The sequence below is a fragment of the Plecotus auritus genome (genome assembly GCF_963455305.1).
Source record: "Plecotus auritus genome assembly, chromosome: 4".
In the NCBI taxonomy this organism is placed as follows: Eukaryota; Metazoa; Chordata; class Mammalia; order Chiroptera; family Vespertilionidae; genus Plecotus; species Plecotus auritus.
In genome coordinates this window covers 165,265,306-165,290,682 of record NC_137775.1, presented here as the reverse complement: position 1 = coordinate 165,290,682, position 25,377 = coordinate 165,265,306, and the positions used below count along the sequence as shown (strand labels likewise).

General features: G+C 39.8%; 2 protein-coding genes across 2 annotated transcripts in view; one reads left to right on the top strand and one right to left on the bottom strand.

Moving 5' to 3' along the window:
• Positions 1-1,731, bottom strand: part of CASD1 (CAS1 domain containing 1) — a 45,483-nt gene extending 43,752 nt beyond the window's left edge. Inside the window, exon 1 of the mRNA XM_080666752.1 lies at positions 1,444-1,731. Coding sequence (XP_080522878.1) covers positions 1,444-1,576 — 133 coding nt within the window. The 5' untranslated portion in view covers positions 1,577-1,731. The remainder of the gene's footprint in view (positions 1-1,443) is intronic.
• Positions 1-25,377, top strand: part of SGCE (sarcoglycan epsilon) — a 205,178-nt gene that overhangs the window by 142,232 nt on the left and 37,569 nt on the right. The gene's annotated exons all lie outside the window — the stretch shown is intronic.

Sequence of the window (25,377 nt, the reverse complement as noted above, 5' to 3'; positions counted from 1 at the left end):
CAAATTACCACAAATTAATGCATCAAGATTGCCAGTTTTATTGTGCATGTGCTCTGTCTGTTACAGCAATTTCAGGTGCACCGAAGCCCTCCCAGGTCACATGGCTGTGATCTACAGGAGACTGGAGGAGAAAGGCCAAAAGGGTATAAAAACTTTTATCTTTTTAAATCAATTTAGTGTGTTTATGTAAAAAGCGATTCATCCAGTATAGTACTAGAATCTGAGGTTTTTAATCCTCAAGCACAGGAGACGACAAAGCAGCAAAATGCACCAAAACGTCCCCCACGTTGAAAGACTTCCTGGGATGAGAGGAGCTCAGATCCCAGAACCCCACTCACTGGATATTTTGCCAAAGCGGGTGTGAAATTAAACGGCAAGAGCGTTCAATGCCCACCTGTCCACTACACATTACATCTTGACCAATTAATCTCACAGTCACCAAGAGCTGTCCTGATAATGGTTTCCATAATACGAAGAGCCAAAAATAAGAGATCCGATCATTATTAATTTCCCTCAGCCTGTCAGTCTCTCTCCTAGTGGCATTTTGAGAGAGAGAGAGAAAACACACACACACGAACCAACAAGGACGAGTAAGTGTCCCTTGATGACTGAAAGATCATATCTGAAGTAAGGGGGTCGCTTCCTTGACACCCCTTTCAACACCCACAGGGCGGGCCTCCTTCCCACCGGCCTCCAGCTCGCTCACTGCCCACCTGGACGCCTGGCAACTCAAAACTCCTCTTGGCCCACGTGCCCCGGGGCCTCGACTCGGTAAAAAGTGTGCAACCAGAACCCCTTGGACGTGTCTGAATCGCAGAGGCTGAGTGACACCTCCTCCATTTGGCCACGGGCATCTTTGCCAGCTGTCGCCCCCGGGGGCCGAGGAAAATGGGGCGGCCCCCGTCGCTGTCCAACAACAGCTCAGCCCGCGGTTCGGGGGCAGAGGCCGCAGTGAACAAAAGGCTAAAGAGCCGGAACCCTAGCCAGGGACACGGCGACCCCACTCCAGGCGGAGGTGCCCCTGGCAGGCGGCCTCTGCCTCCACGCACCCCGGGCTGGACGCCGAAGCCGCCGTCCGACCGCCTGCACGCGACCCCCAGGCGGGCGGGCGCGTCTCCCCGGGCCCCGCCGGCGCCGGGACCCCCGCAGCCCCTCGGCCCGAGGAGGCGCCCCTGACCCCAGCGCGGGCGGCCGGGGGGGCCAGGTCCGCGGGGCCTCTCCCCCGGGCGGCCCGCGCCGGGGTCCCCTCGGTCGGGCAGGGGCGCCTGGCCCGCGGTCGGGACACCTGGGGGCAAGCGGGGCCGCGCCTCCCCCGGGCCGGGCGCGGGCAGGCGGGCAGGCGGGCGGGCGGGCGGCCGCGGAGCGTGGGCGTGTGTCGGGCGAGGGGGGCGGCCTCCGCGCCGTCGCCTCCTCCCCCGGCCGGGCAGGGGGAGGGCCCCTCACCTCGGTAGCGGCGGGAGGCGAGGTGGCACCCCGCGAGCAGCAGCACGGCCGCCAGCGCCAGCACCTTGGCGCTCCTCACGCTGAAGTAGTGGTTGATCTCCCGCTTGCCCAGGGTGTAGGCCAGAGCCGCCATCTTGGTTCCTCCATGACAACAGAGCGCGGCGGAGCGGGGAAGGGGCGCCACGCAGGGGCCGCGCTGGGGCTGCCGCCGCCGCAGCCAGGCCAGCAGCCGCCGCCAGGCCCCGCGGCCGCCCCCCGCGCCTCCCGCCGGCCCGCCCGGCCCCGCCGCCGCCGCACCCCCGGCCTCCGGCCCCTCCTCGGCCTCGGCCGCCTCCCCCCAGCCCCGTCTCCGCTGCTCCGCCGTGCCGGTTCCCGAGGCGCCCCGGACGCCTGTCTCCTCCCCTTCCTCCTCCTCCCCTTTAGCCTCCTGCCTTAATAGCGGCTGCGTCTCCGAGGGGGGTCCGGATGCCCAGGGCTCCGGGGTCACGGGCCCCCGACGGCCCTCCGGGGTCACCGGGTCACGGGCGGCGGCCGGCGGCGGCGGCGGCACAGACATGGGGGTGAGGGGAGGGGACGGGGCCCGACGGGGTCGGATGGCGCGCCCTGGAGCTTCCCCTGGCTCCCTGGCCGCCACCTGAGCCCAGGTTGGGGCAATATAACCACAGTTCCGGAAGAAAAGTACACACCGTCCCACTTCCTCCTTGCCCCCGGACACCCGTCCTGAGCGTTCTAGCCCCGAACCCGCCCAGCGGGGAGCCAGGGCCGCCCCGAGGCCACCTCCAGGCCACCTGGCGCCCTGCTGCCCCCAGGCCGGGTACGGGCAGTCTTAACTCTCAGGACACAGCCTGGGCCCATTTCTCTTGTAACTTTTTTTTTTTTTTTTTTAAGTTCTGTTTGCCCAGTTCCAGTGGGCGAAGATCAGCCCAAGTACAGGGGTGCCGGTGCAGAGGGAGCCCAGCTGGGTGTGGGTGTTGGTGAGCGTAGAACCTCGCTCTTTTTATTTGCGTTTACACAAGGTGGACGTGCCAAACATGAAGTGTGCGTGTGACAACCATCCCCGCTTCCACAGCTGGTTAATGTTTTGTGGTTATCAATAAAGAGAGCACCCATTTGCCCTGTTCCGCCACTGTTTTCTATCCTTTGCCCTCCTTTTATCCCATTCTATTTTCTGTTTTTCTTCTTGGTGTCGCCTGTGCATCCTTCCAGGTGGGAATGTTTTGTGACTTTGCTTCCCTTTCTCCTTGCCTGGCGTTGCATGAGTCCTCGGTCAGTTGAGGTGTTTTCAAGCATTCTTTACCACCAACTTCCCCACGTAGCCATTCCTGAACTTGTGTTTATAGGCCCCTCTTAAAATTATGGAACGTTAGATATGAAGGGACAATAGAGATCTTGTCATGCCAACTCCTTTCATCCAAGGACTCTTTTTATTATGTTTTCATCCAAGGACCCCATATCTTGAAAGATTTTGTCACTTAAATGAAATCACATACATCACTGTCGTGGATGCAATGCTAATAAGCAATAAAGTTAAATAAGTGTACAAACACTAGGCACTGTTCCCTGGAAGTGCTCGCTTAATTTTGGCTGTCACTCTTCTAATCCAAGGATAATCACATGCTGAAGAATTAAATCAGATATTGCAAAACTCAGATAAATAACTCAGCTAACAATATATGGTCTGCCAGTCACATCCCAGAAATTGCTATGATGTCATCAACAGCAAATTAGAATTTCTGATAAGTGTGCGATAACCAGTGTTAACCCACAAGAGTTGATTGAACGCCTGCCAAAAGTAAAGAAACTTGACATTTTGTTTAATTGCAATTTCCAGAAGGCTTTCTGAAATATTGTGAATAGCTGGTGGACCTCTTCCTTCCCTCTGCCTCTGCTCTGAAGCTCTTCCTACCCCCCTTTGTTGGAGGTGTTGATGATTCCATCAGTCATCCCTATGTCAATTATCTTCTCTTGGTCTCTTAAAAACTTCCCTTGCTCCTGGCCGCTTCCTTTCCACCAATTAGTTTTCTCTTTTTAGTGAAACACATCCATGGACTCTGTGTTTCTGTGTGTTTACCTCTGCATCTCTCTTTCCTTCTCTGACAAGTATCTAGAAAGAGTAGTGTTGACTTTGCGGTATCTACTTGCTCCACTCCCATTCCCCCTTCTACCTAACCCTCAAATATGTTGCCTCTTCTCATCCGCTTGCTGCCATTGCCTTGGGTAAGTCATGTTTTCTTGCCTGACTTGCTTATAATTTTAACTCGTCGGGCTCAAAAAGTCTTACTGCCTCTCTGACATACTTCAGATCAGATTGAACTTTCTTCAGCTCAAATGTGGATGATGCCAAAAACTAGTTAGTGGCTCCACATTTATTTGTCTGCCCTTACATGGTACAGAATGTTTACTAATGCTCAGCAGGTTACCTCACCTCCCAATAGTCTGATAAAAGAGAAACCATCTGATAGGAACACTTTCAACCTATTTTCTCAATGTGCATTATTTCAAAAAAACCAAACCAAACTCTCCCCCCCCCCCGACAAAACAACAACAACCAAAAAACCCTATCACACTTTATCTTCCTTTTATTTATTTGTAAGCCAAATATTTATTTCCCATTGTACTACAGGAAGCCATGGGGACAGGACAGGAAGGATAAGGACATTGAAATGGAGCAGCCAGTTCAATAAGAGGAGCGCAGTTTTGAAGCAAGAATCTTTTGGAACAAACAGTGCCTGCTATACTGTGATCATTTATTGCTGTTTATACCAATGTGATTTTGTTTAACCAAGTATAACTGACATAACATTAGTTTCAGATGTATAACGCAATGATTTTTGTATATATTGCAAAATGATCAACACAATAAGTCCAATTGATATAGTTAATACATTCATCACCATACAGTTACAGATTTTTTTCTTGTGATTAGAAGTTTTTAAATCTACTCTCTTAGCAACTTTTAAAAATGCAATACAGTATTATTAACTAGTTCCCTCTGACTTGAAAATTTTCTCTTCTCTCTTCCCAAGCTATCTCTTTCATCTGTGTCCTTGACTGCATCAATACCATTTCATTTGAGAACCTGGTCTCTTAAGATTCCTTCTTTATTTCTACCTTCAATTTATTCCTCTTCACTGTGTGTGTGTGTGTGTGTGTGTGTGTGTGTGTGTATATATATATATATATATATATATATATATATATATATATGAGCTCAAATGCTTCCCATGTAAAGTACCTTCTTTAATTCACTACATTCTCTTCTCCCTTAACCATCAAACTTCTTGAGGTTCAGTCTATTATTATTGTTCTTATTTTTTCCGACTACTTATTGGTTCTTTAAACACTTGAAAATTGACTTCTGCTCCTATTATTTTATTTAAAGCACTCTTTCAAATGTCAGCCGAAACCTGAGTGACCAAATCCAATGTCTTTATCTTAGCTTTATCTTTCTTGACTATGTAGCATAGTTGAAATATTTGCTTTCTTAAAATCTTCTCTTTGTGGCTTCCGTGCTACTGCATCCTTCTGGCTCTCTTCTTTCCTTTCCCAGGCATCGCCAAGAAGAGCTCTCTTGCTTTTCAAACCCCCTATATGAAAGTGATTGGCCTCAATTACCCAAGCATGTAACCTGGGTTCCTCTCATTTGCTCCAGAATTCTCTCACATAGGGTCAACTTTGTTGAGTATCTCATGGTACCTCAGACTCAGTGTGTTGGAAATTAATTTTGTTTTCCTTCTAAACCCATTCATCCTGTTATGCTTACCATTTAGTTCATTGATACCAATGTCCTTCAAGTTATTCCTGCTAATCTTTGCCTCATCTTCTTTCTCCTCTGCCTTATTTAAAGTATGGGTTTTTTAAAAATATATATATTTTATTAATTTTTTTACAGAGAGGAAGGGAGAGGGATAGAGAGCTAGAAACATTGATGAAAGAGAAACATCGATCAGCTGCCTCCTGCACACCTCCCACTGGGGATGTGCCCACAACCAAGGTACATGCCTTTGACTGGAATCGAACCTGGGACCTTTGAGTTCGCAGGCCAACGCTCTATCCACTGAGCCAAACCGGTTAGGGCTAAAGTATGGTTTTTAATGGGGATGGGGTGTGTACACAAGATGAGCTACTGGGTAGTCAGAACCAAGTACTAAAACTTCTATTTATAGTTAATTCCTGTTAAAAATGATTAAAGAAAATAAAGTTTTTTATATCACTTTTTGGAGAACTACAAAATAGGGTGATGGTAGAAAGCTTTTATTGGATAAAGAATAAAGAACAAGGAAGAGAAAAATAGAAAATAGCTGGTTTGCTGTGGCCACATAGTCAAACTTGTTTGGGATGAGAAGAAACAGGGAAATAAGTACAGAGCCCAGAGTTTGCTTGGCATTTGGGATTGGCTGACTGGATATACTGCATTCTGCTTAAGCAGAGTACTAGTATTTACAGGGACAGGAAAGTTAACTAAGTGTTGGTTTTCTGATGTGGCACCCTGGGGCAGGAGAAGCTTCATCTGGGCCTAGAAAGTTATTTCAACATTTCTAAGTATAATAAAATAAGGTTTCATTGATATTCCATATAAGGACTTCCCCTGGTCCTCTGATTTGGTCTTTCTGTAGAACCATGCCAAGTGTACTTGGAAAGGAATCCTCAGGGCGAAGCATATTGTGCCTATGAGCCTATCAAGTGGATTCACAGATTATATTATCTATTTTCACTTAAACTCACAAAATAGAAGGTGACTTTTAATATCCCTATGGGGAATGTGAATTGAAGATGATTCTAATTAATAAGCCCTAGTAAACAAGAATAATATACAGAATGGGATCTCGTAAAACAAGCTATTCATCAGCTACATTACATAGTTTAAAATAGATATATGCATAACCCATGGACACAGACAATAGTGTGGTGAAGACCTGGGTAGGGGGTGGGAGTGGAGTAAAGGAGGTTAATGGGGGAGGAAGGGGGACACCTGTAATACTTTCAACAATAAAGATTTTTTAAAGTATGTTGATATATCAGATATATATTATATATAAACACAGGTTATATATGTATACACTTTATATATATGTGTGTGTGTGTATATATATATATATACACACATATATATATATATATATACTTATATACATATATATAACTTCTGCAAAAAAACCTAAAATATTTTGAAATTATCAAATTATTTTTTTTAAAATATATTTTATTGATTTTTTACAGAGAGGAAGGAAGAGTGATAGATAGTCAGAAACATCGATGAGAGAGAAACATCGATCAGCTGCCTCTTGCACACCTCCTACTGGGGATGTGCCCGCAACCAAGTTACATGCCCTTGACCAGAATCGAACCTGGGACCTTTCAGTCCGCAGGCTGATGCTCTTCCACTGAGCCAAACCGGTTTTGGCGAAATTATCAAATTATTTGAAATAAGAATTTACATTCACTCATTGTAAACCATGGCTCTTGCTGTAAGTTTATGATACTTTGAGATGAGAGTTACTACTGATATGAAGCCATCAAAATTGACAAATTAAGCATCCAAACATGAATGAAAGCTCTCCCTTTGAGAGCAAAAAGTAGTTTGTGAGCATGTATGTGCGAAGGTCCAGAAGAGCCCACCCCAAGGTGTGCCTCAGTGGTATGCAGATTATTTTTAGCTAAAGGCAATTTCAGCTTCAGGCTCCAGAGAAACTTGTCTCTCCTCCCCCGGCCCCCCTGCCGCCCCTTAACTACCTACAAGAATTTGAGTTGAGACCTTGCCCATAAGATAACTTCTTTTAACTTATCTATAAAGCAGAGAAAAATTTTTATTAAAGGTCTGCTCTTATCATCTTGCAATGACTGTTTGAAGCCCCCCAGGCACCTTCCCTCATCCCTAGCTAAGGATGTCTTATACACATACCTCAGTCCCTCTTTCTGTTTCTGACTCTCAGGTAGGTGAGGTTCACGCGTGCGTGATATTAAATCTGCCTCTTGTTGGTTTATTTGGCCAGCCAAAGAGAACCAGAGAAGGGAAAGGGGAACTTGCCCCCTTTCCCACAAATCAATGTTTCAAATCACATGCATTTATATTAGTCTATTAGTAGAGGAGTACATATTTTATAACTAAATACATATGTGCATAGTTAGAGGGGTGTGTGCTCAAATTTTTAACTGGTATGAATGCATGATCAGAAACGAAAATCACTTACTTAGTCAATCACTGTATCCTGTTTATTCCACCTTCCTCAAGGCTCATTTCTTCTCCCCAAAATGCTGTGGTTTAGGCTCCAGCCTGACCATTGCAACAGGTTTCTACTGGCTTCCTTATCTCTAACTTTTCACTTTCAAATCTCTTTTCCCCAATTGCTGCTAGAATTATTTGTCTTGGGCTTATATTGATCTTGTCATTTCCCTGCTTAAACACTTTGTTGGCTCCCTATTGGAACAAAATGAATCCCCAGCCTCCTGACATGATTTGGCCTAACTCGCCCTTTCTTCTGTTTAGCTCTCATTCTATCTAAACATGCTAAACTACAAGCCAGGAACATCAGTATATGCCGCTTTTCTCTTACTATTCCCCTCACTTGAAATCCTTTTTCCCTACACTTCATATTCTACTTATTTAAAAATCTTTCTTCTTTCTTTTTCCTCTCCAGCTTTATTGAAATATAATTGACAAGTAAAATTGTTTATATTATAGTATACAATGTGGTGATTTGATATACACATAATTTGTGAAATGATTACTACAATCAGAAAAAAATTTTCTCCTTTAAAGACCTACTCTATTTTGCCTCTTCCATGAAGTTAGCCCCATGGCTCTTTATAAGAATACAGTATAACTCTTTCTCTCCTCTGATTTATCACAGTTCTTTGTTCCTGTCTATGCTTAAAAGTATGTATTCAGCACAGGTGCCATCCAGTTGGAACAGAGATCTTCCTTGTGAATATTGTGTGTATTGGGAAATTATCAGTTTTGTTTTATGGAATAAATGCCAATGTGCCTTATAGTCTACTCAGTTATTATGTTTATCTTCCTCTTCTTCAGTCTCCTCCCTTCAGATTTTATGCACTGGGCCACAGGGAGTTAGTACTTTTTGTATTATTTGTAGGGAAAAATTGTGAAAGACTTGGAAATGGACCAAGATATTATGGTTGTCCTCAATGGAAAACTAGGCATTGTCCAGATTATCTGATTCTGTAGTGTCTCTGGATCTTTTATTGTCTTTGAATTATTTTACATTGCTCTAAGTTATATAATATGTAGACTAATGCAAATTATTCTTGCCCATAGAAATGCAAATTGTATCTTGTTGGGATTCATTTGATTATTGCCCTGTGGATAGTGAGCAGTTTTGAAGTTTTATGTTTGTTTAGCAAATTTATTTCACCATTCTTAATGTCCGTGTATGTGTAGTTCTTTGAATTCTCCTTTGAACCAGTTATAATCTTACTGGTCCGCTCACTAATTAATGAATTAAATAAAAGCTTTGACACATGTTCATTTTATATCTATATGAAAGTCATGCTATATCCTCTTCTAAAATTATCTTTTAATACATGAATATGCCTTGAACTTAATAAATATTAATATTTCTTAAATTCAGGTTAAATATAATTTAATGAGGAACACTGGAAGAAATTGAGACACTTTTGTCTTAGAATTTTTATGATTGTGGAGTAGAGAAATATTTTCCAAGTTGAATTTTGGCTTGTCTAAACAAGTGAACAATTGCGTGTCGAAGATTGAAAACTTATTTTTATTACAATGAAATTGAACATTAGCCTTTGGATTCTTTGATCATGTTAAGTGTACACAAAACAAAACAAAAACCAAATGCCCAATTTTTATTTACTCAAATATTCAAAAACTAAATCAAAATAATAAGAAATTCTAAAGTTGCATTCAGTTATTTTATTATATGTTTTTAGTATTTTTTTTTTTAATCTGGAGGATTTCACCTTGAAAAAAATAAATAGAAATCTTCCCTTTTGGAAGTTGTATAAAGTAAACATTTCATATATAATAAGTCTTAAAAACAAGAATCATACTCTGAATTCACCTTATATTCTCACCTATCCTTGTCTTCAGCCTGGGAAATGCTTGAGAGTCAACCTTGGGTCTCTGATTTTTTCTGTTTAAATTCTCTGCTTATCTCAATTGTATTCTGTTTCTCCCACCTTTTCAGCTTCTATCTCCTTTCCTTCTGTTACCAATTGTGGTGTTTTCCCAGATGTCTGTACTTTTGAGAAAGTGCTTTACTCTTACCCTGGTAGCCTCATTCACTTTACTGGTTTGGACAAAGGTAGAAGGAGAGGAAATGAGAAAAAAGTGGACAGATTGGAGACAGATTTCAGAAGTAAAATCAATACAACTTGATGGATTGCATGTGGGAGATAAGGGAGAGGGGGAATCAAGGGTGACTTCTGTTTCTGGCTTGAACAACTGGTGGCTTCAAGGACCACTTACTTACATGGGAAAGACTGGACTGGGGACAAGCTTGGGAAAGATTATCATAACATTTCTTTAGTCTCTTTTTGTTTACATTGAAGTATGTTTAAAAATTAAAACCCAGAAAATACAATACATACTACATTTTCATGTGTGAAATTTGGCCCCACCTCACTACCTTCAATACCCATCCCCCTAACCCCCAACTTTTTAAAACATTTATTTTATTGTTGAGAGTATTACAGATGTCCCTAATCCTCCCCTTTGTCCCCCTCCACCCGGCTTCAGCCCCATCCCAGGCCTTCACTGGACTATTGTCTATGTCTATGGGTTATGCATATATGCTTATCCAGGGGTCCTCAAACTTTTTAAACAGGGGGCCAGTTTACTGTCCCTCAGACTGTTGGAGGGCCGGACTATAGTTTAAAAAAAAAAAAAACTATGAACAAATTCCTATGCGCACTGCGGGCCCGGGACGAGTTGGCTGGTAAGCAGGACAGGCAGCGGCACCCGGTGGGCTGGATAAATGTCCTTGGTGGGCCGCATGTGGCCCACGGGCCGTAGTTTGAGGATGCCTGGTACCTTTTTTGGTTAATGTCTTCCCATCCTCCCCCCTCCACACACACACACCTTCCATCTGTTCATGCATCCATGTCTCTGGACTTTGTTCGTCAGTTTATTTTGTTCATTAGATTCCACATATAAGTGAGATTATGTGATATTTGTCTTTCTCTAACTGGCTTATTTTGCTTAGCATAGTAATCTCTAGGTACATCCATTCTGTCTCAAAGGATAAGATACCCCTTTTTTATAGTGCATAGTATTCCATTGTGCCTTCAATACCCTTTTGTAGGACAGAAAATTGCACCTCCTGCTCCCAAGTTGCATATTTCTCTTTTCAGGTGAAATCAACATGTATTGCCAATTAAAGAAATAAAGGGAGAGAGTGATGGTAGTGTAACAATTATTTTGCCCTGGGTCTTCCTTAAGGGTTAAGACAAATTCTCCTTTCTGTAGGATAGTTGTTTTATTATTTTTTTAAAAAAAATATGTTTTTATTGGTTTTAGAGGGAGAGGCAAGGAGGGAGGAGAGAGAGAGAGAGAGAGAGAGAGAGAGAGAGAGAGAGAGAGAGAATGAGAATGAGAGAGAGAAACACTGGTTGCCTCCCATACACCCCTGACTGGGGACCAAACTACACCCTGGGCATGTGCCTTGACTGGGAATCAAACTAGTGACCTTTCAGTGCACCTAGTGATGCTTTGAACCACACTGGCCAGGGCAGAATAGTTGTTCTAAATTAGCTGGAAATTCGCAGTTCACTGCTTTTTAAGAGATACTCTGTCACTTAGGGAAGGCAAATATGAATATATCCCATTGTTTCTAAGGTGAAAGGTGTTAAGCATTGATCAGATTAGAGTGGGACAAATAGAATGGGGAAAAAAAATCCTAAATGACTTGCCTGGTTTCACGCCTTCTGGCCCAAATGGTACTGACATTTTCATCAAGCAGGTTAAGGAAAGCAATAGCGGTTAATTAATTTAGTGGTGTTGCAGCTGAAATGGCCTGAAACTGCTCTAGGCCTCGGGTAAGTCTAATGTTGTTAGCAGCATCTTGGCCTTCCACTTTACACTATGTCACATTTGAATGTGTGTAAACAAATTAGGATGCTTTTGTGTAGGGCTGTGTAGTTCACAGGGATGTGTGAAAATGTATTAGGTCATGTCTGTAACGCACTTGAAATGATTTATTCTTTAGCCAGTTTTTCCTAAGGGGTAGTTTGTCTCCAACCTTCTAATGACCATCTAGCTAGATGATAAAGAGCAATCTTCAACTCAACACTTAGTGGGTTTCAGGAGGTGACTCATAGACCTTACTCTATGCACACACAACATATACTTACCTTTCCCATCATGAGACTCTGTCTTTCTATTTGTGTGTGGGGGCGGGTGGGCGGGGGGGGGGGGCGGTATGACATTGAGATATCATTTTCAGTTTGCAGAAGTGGCAGGTATAACTTTGTGGTCCTTACGAAAAAAGTTTATACTATGGGGGTAGAATAATGTAGCAAAAAGAGTGTAAGTTTTGAAAAGAACAGTAAGGGTTTGGCACAAGGCTCCAGCATTTACCAGCTAAATAATGTGGCAAATCGTTTTACTTTCTTACTTGTAAAATGAAGATAATAACATCTATCATCACTCAAGGTTGTTTTTATGACTATGTGAATAATGTACAGTTTTTGATACTTGGGTGATTGCTCAATCAGAGATTCTTTCTTCCTTCAAAGTTCCTTGTCACTAGTAAATTCACCAGCAGTTCTTAAATTTGCTCTCTGCCAGTCCATATCTACAAAGTTAACATATATGACTTAGAGACTGGGTGTTTAATAGAAAGTAGCCAAATCAAGCACAGATACATTCCTTTAGATAATTAAATAACCCTTTTTTTAGTCTGTTAAACAATATTCCAGTATTTATAGGGCCAGAAATAGAATATTGGGGACCAGCTATAACAGTGGTTGGCAAACCGCGGCTTGCGAGCCACATGTGGCTCTTTGGCCCCTTGAGTGTGGCTCTTGCACAAAATACCACGGCCTGGGCGAGTCTATTTTGAAGAAGTGGCGTGAGAAGAAGTTTAAGTTAAAAAAATGTGGCTCTCAAAAGAAATTTCAATCGTTGTACTGTTGATATTTGGCTTTGTTGACTAATGAGTTTGCCGACCACTGATGCTCTGTTAACCATGATTGTTTTGTTCTGGTTAAAGAAGGCACATTCTAACCTGGCTGGGAGTTGCACGTGGGACCTGGGAGCTCACCTGGAAATGTGGCCCATTCTCGCCATCCCAGGAGCTTCCCATTATCATGGAAGGATTAACAACCTTATTGCAGAAACCAGAGCCGCCAGCCCTTTGCATATTGCTAGCCCTTTGAAGACCCCCAGCCTTTGCATACCCATAGGCTTTTGCGAATCTCCAGCCTGCATTAACTGTAAACTGCCCATTTGTCATACCCTTTGCCAATTCCCATGTAATCTTTGTCCTTCCACCCAAGATAGGCAGCTGGCTTATGATGAGGTGCAGAGCAGATTTTTGTGGATGACCTGCTGCTCTCCCATACTGCCGGCAGTATTGGACTACCAGCTCATATATGTTTCAACCCTGTCTCTGCTTAATTGACTCAAGTAGTGACAGGCAGCCTGGACACATTGCTTGTCCAGTTACAGTATGATATTGAAAAGTCCTGCCACCCACCATCTTGCCTTATTCCAAGTTTCAAATAACTTAGTTTAATAGTTCACTCTTGTGATCATAAATAACCCTTAGAGATTATTTTCAATCACACAGATTCAAACGCTGGTTTCATTATGTTTTGGCCAGATTGTTAAGTTAGTTCAGCAAGAAGTATTAACTAATCATATATGCCTCCTTGAGCATTCGGTGTTGAGTAACTAGAGAGGCCGAATAATTTAATTCTGCTACATAATTTCATTAAGTAATAAAGGACTCAATAATTTAAAAGCATCATTGTTGTTCTTTTTCTATCTGGAGATTAGAAAACCAAGCCCAATAAAATCTACCCACCAAGATTTCACCTTCATAGCTTCTAGATTCTGATGAATTCATTTATATTTGAAGTCCCAAATATGCTTATGACCTGTGAGGCTTTAACCATAAAACCAGTACCAGGCTAGTTTTCTTGGGTGGGATTTGTAAGCATTGTTTTTACACATAAAATACAACACTTGCTCCTTAATGATGATATTTCCATATCTAATTAAATGTCTTATATTTTCAAATACGACACTCAGGTATGACCTTGTATAACAATGTCAACATTTAAGATGGTAAAATTCTCTGTTGGGGTTCAATACATACTTTTAAAAAATAATTTGATACCTGGTAAAAGGAAGAAAGCTTCTTATTGACCTCATGTGAGTAACTTTATTTTCATGCAAGACACGGAGACTTAATAAAGGTATTTGGTTCTAAATTTTGAAGAAGGCACTGATAGTTAGAAGTGATTTTTTTAAATGTTCCACTTGATGTTGAGAGTTAGAGATAAATTACCAAGTGAAAGAAAGGGCTTTTTCATACAAGCATCAGAAAACAGCGAGTTAATAAATAGATGCCATCAGTATTCCAAACCAAATAGTTACAATTAAATTTCCCTTATTAGCTCATTTAGTTTTATGTATTTATTTCTTGTGCTGCTGCATCTTGGCTCACGGGGCTGTTTTCATGAAGTCATCTGCTTCTGAACCAAAAAGAATCCTGGAAATCCCAGCTGGTTTCCACATATAGCTGACCGTTGTGCAGGCAATGCTCTCTCGTGCTCCGAAGTTGTTACACAGGGGCCTGCTCATTGAAGTATCAGCAAAGTACATGGAATAGTCCTTTCCATGAAATTCTGAGATTGCCCTTCTTTATTGAAAATGCAATTTTTAATTTTTATCGATTGATTGATTTTGTGGGGGGAGAGAGAAACATCAATTTGTTGTTCCACTTACTTAGGCATTCATTGGTTTATTGTATGTGACCTGACCAGGGATCGAATACTCAACCTTGGCATATCAGGATGATGCTCTAACCAACTGAGCTAACTGGACAGGACCCAAAATTTTTACTTGTGAGCCTTTTGATGAGCATCAGAAGATAACAGAAATCCTCTGTCAATGAGACGAAGTGATTTTGGTTAATTTACTGTGGTAACCAACATTGTTAAAACTTAAAACAGTAACATACTCTGTTGAGTGCAGAATATAGTTTTTGGTAAGAACTTGTCAATGTTTTCCCAGGGAGGAAAAACATACAGTAGTCCAGTTTTATTTGAGGTTTTGCTTTCTGTGGTTTCAGTTAACTGTGGTCCAAAAATATTAAATGGAAAATTCCAGAAATAAACAATTCGTAAGATTTGAATTGCGCACTGTTCTGCGTGTGATGAAATCTTGTGCCATCCTGCCTAAGACATGAATTATCCCTTTGTCCAGCATATTCATATACGCCACCCACCCACCAGTCACTTAGCTGTCTTGGTTATCAGATCAACTGTTATACTATCACAATTCTTATGTACAAGTAATCCTTATTTTACTTAATAATGGCCCCAAAGCCATTCACATAATTTTATTACAGTACATTATTATAATTGTTCTCTTTTACTATTAGTTATTGTTAATCTCTTACTGTGCCTAATCTATAAGCTAAACTTTACCATAGGTAGGTATGTATAGGAAAAATACAGTATGTAAAGGGTTAGGTACTATCTGAAGTTTCAGGCATCTGGAGGGTCTTAGAATGTACCCCTCATGGATAATGGGAGACTACTGTATTATGGACAGTGAGAGCATTGACAAATCTCCAGGGCCTTCGAATCCATTCTGTAATGTATGCAATCTCAGAAACATATATACAAGTAATATTTCATCTATATAAAATGTACCAATCAATTTCACTACTCTTTTGATCAGTTCTTACAGTAGTGTTGAACTAATTAAGAAATACAGATGTCAAGAAACAGTTATTTTAGTTATCACTTTTTTTTTAAGGCAAAAGAAAAAATCTTCATGAAATCATGAAGGGGGCCTTATAGGAAATTTCAAAGAAGCTTTATATGTAAAAAAAAAAAACAACAAAAAAGAAAACCTGAAAATTTTATTTTTCTAATACTAGGATATGATTGTGGAAAAGCAAAATCAAAAAAGTTTTCAGGTGAGACTGAGAAACAATAAATTGGCTACCTATTCATCAAAGCGACAATACAATATTCTAAATAAGAAGGTAGCACAATTGAAAGGAATCTTAGCTCTCTCAGAAATGAGGAACTTTATGTTTTTGTTGCTTATACTGATGAAAAAAGTGTTCTGGTCGTAAAGGTAGCTCACAAGGTGATCTGACCATAAATTTCTAAATGGGCAGGTCATGTGGATAGTCAGGTATGTAACGTTTTTTTAGTAAGAGATTTATCTTTGCCTTAAATAAGCCCCGTCCATTGTTTCTGTGCATGTAGGCTAACTCACCTCTGAAATGCCTCTTTTCAGAAGCATAACCACCCTCTCGAGAGCCCATAATCTTAAGTAATCGTCCTTATGTCCCTTCCTTAATCCCAAATGCATGAAAGAAACTGCAGAATTGCTATTCTCCGGAGCATTTGAGATCTTGTTTCCCAGCAATTATTGTCAGTTTAGACTCAAATAAGCTCTTATAAAATTTTTTTACAGGTTTAGACTTTTTAAAAGTGGACACTTAATCAAGGGCATGAAAAAGTCAGCACAAAGCACAGAAAACTATTTTGATGGGATATGGAATTTCTGTCATGCCGACATCACACAGAATGTAAAAGAATATTTACTATTGTAGGGGGAAAAGCCTTTTCCCTTCTTTTCTAGTTTGCTTTTCTTTTTCTTTTTTTTTATGGTCTAATAGTTAAATTGACATAGTCACATTAACAGAAGAAAATGAATTTAATTTCATACATATGGGAAATTAAAATATGAGAGTCAAAGAAGTGACCAAAGCAGGCAACTTTTGGACCTTTTAGATAAAGAAACAATAAATTTGTGAAGAACTGACAAGAAAAAAGTTTGGATCGTGGGTAGTAGAGAGGAAGTAACAGGTTTGTTTATGCAGCCTTCTCAACCATGACTTTCCTATTTCTGATGGTAATGGTGCCCTGTACCCTCTTGGTACAGGGAGGGTACCTTTCTCATGGGAGATTTATTTCTGGCTGCAGGGTAACAAAGAGGGGTCAGAGTGGCTTTCTTGAATTGGCTGTGTGTTTGCTTTTAAATAACTTTAATTGAAAATAATCAATATGCCAAAGTGGTCTATATTGGAGGGGCATATTTTGACCCACTCACTTCACTACCTCTTGTTAAGAGAAGACCAAATGATTTAAGATAAACTGTCATTTTAATATATAGAAAACTAAATTCTAGTTTTGCATTGATATCCTATTTAGCAGTAAAAGATTCATGAGCTTCCTCCCTTTTAAAATTATGTTACAAATAAACCTTTGAAACTGAGTGAACTTTTTCAAAATTTGAATACAGCTTATTGCTTCTTTTCAGACTCATTTGCAGTTTGACACAAGTACAATTTTTTCTACAAATCTATGACTTTCTATATCCAAAATTTGTCTTACATAATCCTTTTCACACTGTGGAAGAATTAGATTTGTTACTTTCAAGTAAAACTACTCTCCTTTCCTTAAAAATGAAACACATTCCATTCCATTGCATTCTCAGTAGTACTTTTCTACTACTATTGCTTTAGTATTGCCTTTGGTTACCTATATGAATTACAACTTCCTGTCAAATTAAGTAATTCATGGATACACACATAAAGCCCTCTAGAGTCACACAACCCATTTTCACCTTTTAAATTAGAAAAATGAAGACAATCATTTACAGACCAACAAATATATCCGTTATCAGAGATAAAATAACATATATTAAAAATACGTTGGGTGACCACATTTCAGTGTTATATTTTGCTTATAAATTATCTAGTGTCCAACATTACACATTAAGTAGCTTTAAGTATAGTCTATGCAGTGGTTGGCAAACTCATTAGTCAACAGAGTGGCAAACCGTGGCTGGCGAGCCGCATGTGGCTCGCGAGCCGCAGTTTTCTGACCACTGGTCTATGGTTTTAAAGTTAAGTAAAGATCTTGGTTAAGTTAATATATTGTAACTTAGAAAATCATTTGTGAGAATTATAACTTAAGAATTTAGACCATTTGTATTTACATAGCTTAATGATTGGGACTGAGAACTAAGATCCCTTGTATCAATTTAACTTAATATTTGTTCCAGGAAATTCTTGCTCAGGAATATAAAACTATAAACCAACAAATGATTTCACTATTTGCTTCAGGAAATTCCTGAAAAGCAATTATCCATATAGTTTATTCAAGTGTCCAAACAACTTTATCTCATATCTGGATAATAGATTGCTCATTAGTCCCTCAAACCTAAATTATAATGTCAAGGACTGTCCCGTCTCAGTTAGTTTTCTTTATTGCCAACCTGCCTTCAACCACTTATCCCCAAGCCTTATAATTATGCTCCCAAACCTCTCCATTTTGAGATACTACTAGGATCTTCTAAGGCGGTGGTCTTTCTGATTGCACTAGGCTTAATAAACTTAGCTTTGATTGATCAACAGAAGCTGTGAGTTAATGTGTGTTGCTTTAAGCTGAGAAATTTATGGTAATATTGTTACATAGCATTAGCAAACCAATATAACCACATCGATAAAACCAGGGAAGAATCATGTAGTTGCTTTCAAACCAACAGTTATCAAACCAGCCTAGTTTGTAAAAGATTCAACTTTATTATGTGAGCTTAAGTTTTTATACAAATCTGCTTCTGTATGACCTTGAGGTTTTTGTAAGAAATTTTTAAGCCTAGTTTTACATATCTAATTTCTTTGTTTCCTAAGAAATTTGAGAATATTAGAGTAATATAAGTACTATTTTTCTTTAAGAATGAATTAGAATGGAACTATGTGGATTTGAGATACTTCATAATTCATTTATATATTATAGAGGTAGGAAAACATCATGCACACATTGAGAAGTAAAGGTTTTTCTTAATTACAGATACACAAGCTTGCTGAGAGCTTGTAGCTTTAACTCTATAACCTTAATCACAGGTTAACAGTAAATTCAGAACCATAAAAACTCACTAGAGCAGATTGCAGAGGGATGTTCTACCATCAGTGAACATAAAATGTTTTCTTGACTGAGTTGAGTTCACATATAGCCAAACAGACAAACAATAAAAAGGCTAACAAACCAAATTTATTTATCATCTCTCACCTGATTCTCATTATATCCTGACAGAGATCACCTATTGATAAAATAATAAAACCATATTCTCAAATACTGCTATCCCTGTGAAGAATGACTTTTTGGCTGTGCACCACCAAATTTCTATATATGTAGGGTGCTTTCTTGACTATGAAATTAAGACTGTCCATGGGTCCAGCTGTGGAGTTAGATCAGACAATAACAGATAAATAGTCTTGGTCAAGAACCAGAAAAAGAGAAATAAAAGCTCCCATGGTGTACTCAGAGAACAGTGACTTAGACTGTTTTAGTATCAAAGACTTTACATGGGGAGTAGAATGTCCAAAGGCCATGTTACTGATGACCTTGAAAGTCAAGATATGATAGTTTATCGTTGAGTATGTTAAAATATACTTCTTTTTAAAAAAAGGTTAAATCATAACTTTTATGCAGCTATAACAATGAATAGAAGTTAAAGATTTTATTTAACTCATTATGAGGAACTGGTGAGGTATTGCAACAAGTTCAAAGGAGAATTTTAAAAAGACATATTTATACATTGGAATATTGAAATAAATGTGAAAATAGGGGTAAAAAATGGGCTCACTGGAGAGGGTAGGAAGGGAGGAAAGTGAATCAACTCTCCACCAGTCGGAATGTACACAATTATAGATAATAATTATTTGTGCATTGTTATCAGGTATCTAAAATTTATGGAGTTATCATGGAAGGACAGTGAAAGGCTAGAATCAGATACCTGGAAGGGTATGATCTAAATGCTAGATACTTTTTTTTTACATTGGTGCCTAATTTTTCCTTACAATGTACTTGACTGGCTCGATGATGGGAAACTGGTAGGACAGAATTGAGAACTGCTTTATGGGTAGAAACTACATAATTTGGTAGTTGCCTAGATGTGTTAAGTGGGAAGGAGATTCCAAAGATCATTCATTACAAGTGTGGCAATTGCCAATGTGTTTAGTGGTTGCTTCATGTGGCCCAGGATAATGACCTGCATGGTGTCAGAGGCAATGAAGGGAAAAGCAAGGGCTTTTAAGAAGGGTTCATTTTAAAAACTTGAGTTCTGTGACAGTAAAAAGAGGTCCTTTGGGGGCAGGGCTGCCATCTACTCAAGTATCATTAGACCCTCCGTTTTAAAGCCACCTCAAATAATCAGGCAGTCTAAGTGAAAAGAGTGTGCTCACTCTGCTTGGCAGCTCCTGGGTAAGCCCTTTGGCTCTCCTTTTTAAAATTGGCTTAGTATATATCACCTTTTTTATGCACCTAATCAGGAATTACTTCTGGACCTACAGAAAAAATTCAGGAGGGAATTTAGGAAAAGTCGTGCAGAGAACCAAGGGAGACATTGCACAGTATTTTTCTTCCCCTGTGTGAATTTGATAAGAGAACAACCTGAATTTAAAAAAAAAAAAAAAAAGGAGGAGGAGGAACTGAAGAAATATTCTTTTTTCTAAAAGTTTGGATGAAAAGTAAATTATATGACCAGGGATCTTTTTCATATTAAAGATATGAAGAAGACTGGGTCTTTTGGTTATAGCTATAATACTCCTTGCTTCACTTAAGTTCCTTTGAAACTCAGCTTTATATCAAAGATGTATTCTAAACTAGTCAACTTGCAGTTCTAGTTTCCCAGCATTTCATAATTTCATCTTAACTGGTATAATCTCCTCTGTTTAGCCTTATATGCATATAAGGTTCTATAGTTTTTGTTCCTTATTTAAGTAATAAAAGAAGGAAGGCAAGAAAGAAGGAGAGGGAAGGGGGGAAAGAAAGGGAGGAAAGGAGAAAGGAAGGGGGAGGAACAACGGGAATGGAGGAAGAAGGGAAGGTAGAGAGAAAGAAAAGGAAAGAGTGTGTATGGGAAGCCCTGATTCTAATTCAACTTAGTAACTATCTTGTTCTGGTCACTACTGTAGACCTGGGATCTACAGGTCTAAAATACTCAAACTGCAGCTTTCCTTGGTGTGGAATACCATCAGCCTTGGTCAGATGGCTCTGTTGGTTGGAGTGTCGTCCTGAACACCAAAAGGTTGCAGGTTCGATTCCTGGTCAGGGCACATACCTAGGTTGTGGGTTTGATCCCTGGTCTGGGCACATACTGGAGACAACCAAATGATATTTCTCTCTCACATCAATGTATGTCTCTCTCTCTCTTAAAAAAAAAAGTCAGTAAACATATCCTTGGGTGAGGATTAGAAAAACAAAGAATACCATCCATCAGTAAATATTATTTAGCACCTCATATGTGCCAAGCCCTATGCTATAAGCTGGAGTGTGGTAGTGAAGTAAGGTATCCTTGACCTCTTTTAACTTTCGCTCTAGTGGGATGTGCTAAAAAATAAACACACACAAATAAAATAAAATTTAATACAGGATGATGAGTAAAAGAGACCCTTTTTTGTTACTCCTAAATTCATGACTAGAAGCCAAAGCCTGAGTTTAAAAATATGTTGACTGCTGCAGATTCTAAAGACAACAGAAAAGATTTGGAAACAGTCATCCCCTCAAGGCTTGTGGGTTTTTAACCGATTCTCCCATGCTTCAAGCCATTTCCCATTACTTCATTACCACTCAGTTTCTTTTAGAGGAGACAGAGAAGGGATAGAGAGAGCAACAACTATCCAGAGAGTGCTTGGCAGTTTCTTCTCTAAAGCTAAGTGAAAGGAGCTGCAAGAGAGCCACTCTAGAGATGGGGGATATCTGCAAGGAAGTTAGATATCTGCATCTTATCTTCTATGGGATCATCTGCTCATGCTATACTTCCGAGCTGCCTCTATGCCATCTATTATTATTATTATTATTTTTTAATTTAAATTTTTTTTTAAGGGCTAGGGTTAAGGCTAGGGCCTAGGTTTGTGTTAGGGATAAAGTTAGGACTAGGGCTATGGATAGTCGCCTCTATGCCATCTTAACATAGAGGGGAAAAATCAGAAACAAATGGCAGAACAGAGGAAATGGCCTGTCCTCGGACCTTTGCATGGCAAAGATGTGAGAGTTCCCCAGTTCCAATAGACATTATGAAGTGTAGATGACCTCCTGGTACCTCATCTGAGCTCTTGATACCAAGAGCATGGTGGTATACCTCTGGGGCAGCTGCTGTGAAAAGGTTGGAAGGAGTGAGCTAGAGTGCGATTATCTATGTCAGGGATCCCTCAGAGTTTTCTGAAAAACCTGAAGTTGGAGGCTTGCAACAAGGAGAACTTCAAAAGCCAGGTGGTGTGGCCCGAGAAGCCTCAATGAGCTAGAGAGGCCCACCCACAGCCAGCCAGTTACATAAAGCTCTTGGCTGTCTTCCATATTTTTTCCTTTTCACCCCCTATTCCAGAAGCCCTAATATTGGACAGAATAGAGATAAGGTGTACAGGAGGCTTCTGGGAAGACACATCCTGAGAAAGAAAATGAGACAGGTTTAAAATTCAACTAGACTGAATTTTTCATAATTGAAAGTGATCCAACAGCTTTGAGAGCTGCCAGAGCTATTGTTAAGAGGCAGGAAAGGAAAATTGAGCATTACAAGGTTGAAGGCTGTGACTGGAAAAAAAGAAAACTGCTTCATGTTTGTTTCTCCATAGAGTTCAAACTGTAAGTAAACTGATTACAAATAAGTGGGGTAATTTTGTTTGGTGTTAAATGCTGTGAAGCAAATAGAGTTAACAAGTAGAAAGTACCTATGAAGATGGCAGTAGGCAGGTAGGAAGCTGAGAAAAAGCCACTCATTTCACACTCTGGAGCAAAAGAGTAAAATGCCCCTAGGTAAGATGGAGAAAGAAGGTCACTGTGGATGGAGCTTGGTTAGTGAGGCAGATGGTCATAGAAGATAATCTGGCAAAGTAGGCAGAGCCCAAGAAGCAGAGGCCTTGTAGGCCATGGTAAAATGTGTTGATGACAACTTTCATTCCCTTCTCCAAATGTAGCATTTTCTTGGCCCTCGCCTGCTGGTAGAAGACTCTGGATTTATTAAACTAACTTTATTTAATGGATCACACATAGCATATAATTCTAAAGAATTCTGGTCTCAGAGGTAAGAAACTACTATGATATCTTACATTTGTTCTTTGATGACCTCAATGCTACTACTATATCAAGATAGTTATAAAAAATTCATTTTCCAGGTGTACCGGTTAATAATGCAGATTTTTTTTCAATAGATGGAGTTATATATGTTGATATATATATATATATATATATATATATATATATGTGTGTGTGTGTGTGTGTGTGTGTGTGTGTGTGTGTGTGTGATTTGATATGTATGCTATTTTGTTGTATTGACAGCAAGCTTCAAAACTTCATATGTCACATTTTCTGAAGGTGTTAGCATCATAGATATTTTTACGCTTAAAAATGTCGAATTTCATGCCAAAAAAAGAGCATTTGTGGGAAGTTTTAATTCATTATTTTGAAGAAAAGTGCTGCTGAAAGTTATCATATACTTCGGGAAGCTTATGGTGAACATGCTCCATCTCAAGATATGTGTGAACCCTGGTTTAAATGTTTTAAACGTGATGATTTTGATGAGAAAGACAGAGAATGTACAGGTCAACCAAAAAAATTTGAAGCATTATTGGATGAAGATGCATGTCAAACTCAAAAACAACTTGCAGAAAGATTAAATGTTGTTCAGCAAACAATTTCCAATTGTTTACAAGCAATGGGAAAGATTTTAAAGGAAGGAAAATGGGTACCACATCAACTGAATGAAAGGCAAATGGAAAACCGAAAAGTCATCAGTAAAATGTTGCTTCAATAGCACGAAAGTCTTTTTTTGCATCAAATGCTGCAAAACGCACAAAATCATGGGTTGATCCAGGTTTTTGGATCAACATCGACTGCAAGGCCAAATCGCTTTGGCAAGAAGACAATGTTCTGCATTTGGTGGGATCAGAAAGGTGTGGTGTATTATGAGCTTCTAAAACCAGGTGAAACCATTAATACTGGTCACTACCAACAACAAATAATCAATGTGAACCATGCTTTGACTGTAAAATGACCAGAATGGGTCAGAAAACTCAGCAAAGTAATTTTGCTTCATGATAGTGCACCATCACACACTTCAAAACCAGTTAAAGACACGTTAAAAGATCTTGCCTGGGAAGTATTAACCCACCCGCCTTATTCACCAGACCTTGCTCCTTCAGATCACCACTTGTTCTGATGGATGGCACACGCACTTTCTGAGCAGCACTTCAAAATGTACGAAGAAGTGGAAAATTGCATCTCTGGATGGTTTGCCTCAAAACAAGAAAAGTTCTATTGGGACGGTATCCACAAATTACCTAAAAGATGGGGAAATGTGTAGCTAGCGATGGACATTACTTTGAATAAAGCACTTTTGATGTTTCTCTTGAAATCATCATGTTTTATTTGATTACAAAATCCACATTATTAACCGGTACACCTGGTATGCTATTCCATTTTTCATCTCACTCAACTCTTCATACCTGAGGATTAAATTCTTGCCTCTCATGTGGGTGTCTATACTTAAGTAGTTATAATTGACATCTAGTATCTAGATGTTATATCTGTTTGCTATAAGATTGAAATGATGATGGGTTGTAGATTTGTTGTCAATAGTTCATATTAATCATGCCAAAAGAGAGAAGAACAAGCCATTGATTTGCTATAGAAATTATGTGGAAAAGATAGAAAATGCATGAAAAATAATGAAAGCATGGCAGCTAAAAGTTCTGCTCTTTAATATTTATGCTTTAAACCCAGATCAGGAAACATTTCCTCTTGGATTTAGATTTCAACTTCAGAGATGGAAATCTCTGGCGGGAGCAATAGGCAATGTCTCTCATTAGAGCAGTGCTTCTGTAACCACGTTAAGGAATGCGCGGACTGTGAGGGACGTGTGCTCAGTCCTCTTGCAGCAATGTTTCTGGTTTCTTCTCTAATGTGAATCAGGACCTCTCAGCACAATGCCTAAACTGCTCTCTGCTACACTTATGCAAATAGTCACTCTGAATCCAACATGATACCTTCCGGTTAACCCTGGAACATTAACCATTGTAGCTGTCTCAGGGAAGAAACCAAGAGAAAAATGTCTGTGCAGTATGGGAATAACTCTATAAAGCCCATGATAAACGAAGGCTTATGAACAGTATATCAGTTATTGCTGTCATCATCAGATCAGTGTATTTCTTTGGGTTCTTGTGGGAAATTACTTTCTTTGGCACATTCTTGGGAATTAGTTTCTGTGTTCCATTAGCTCTGCGGGATGACATCCTAAAATGACGGATGCAGTTCTTTTGTTTTGTGAGTGCTATATAACTGCTCTTAGGCTTCTTATTGGAATGCATAGTATGTTCTCTTTGAATATTATCTGAGAATATGATTCATAGTTTAGTCTTGATGTTTAAAAAAATCACTTAATGAACAGGAAGGAAACTTGTTGTAGTGGAGAGAGTAATAAACAGCAGAGCAGGCAATCCGGGCTCCAGTCCTGATTCCACTGCTAAGCATGAGACCTGTGGCAGGTTACTTTAGCTGTAGTGTCTGTCTCTTTATCCTAAACTTTTTTCTTTTTTTATGTGTATTATTTATTTAAGTCAGTTATTTCTTTTATTAAAATTTTATAATTATTTCTAATATATGTGTCTATATACACATATATGAACATATCTTTATAAATACTGTACATAGAATCTTTTTTTTTTTACAATTTATATTCAGTATTATTCTGTATTAGTT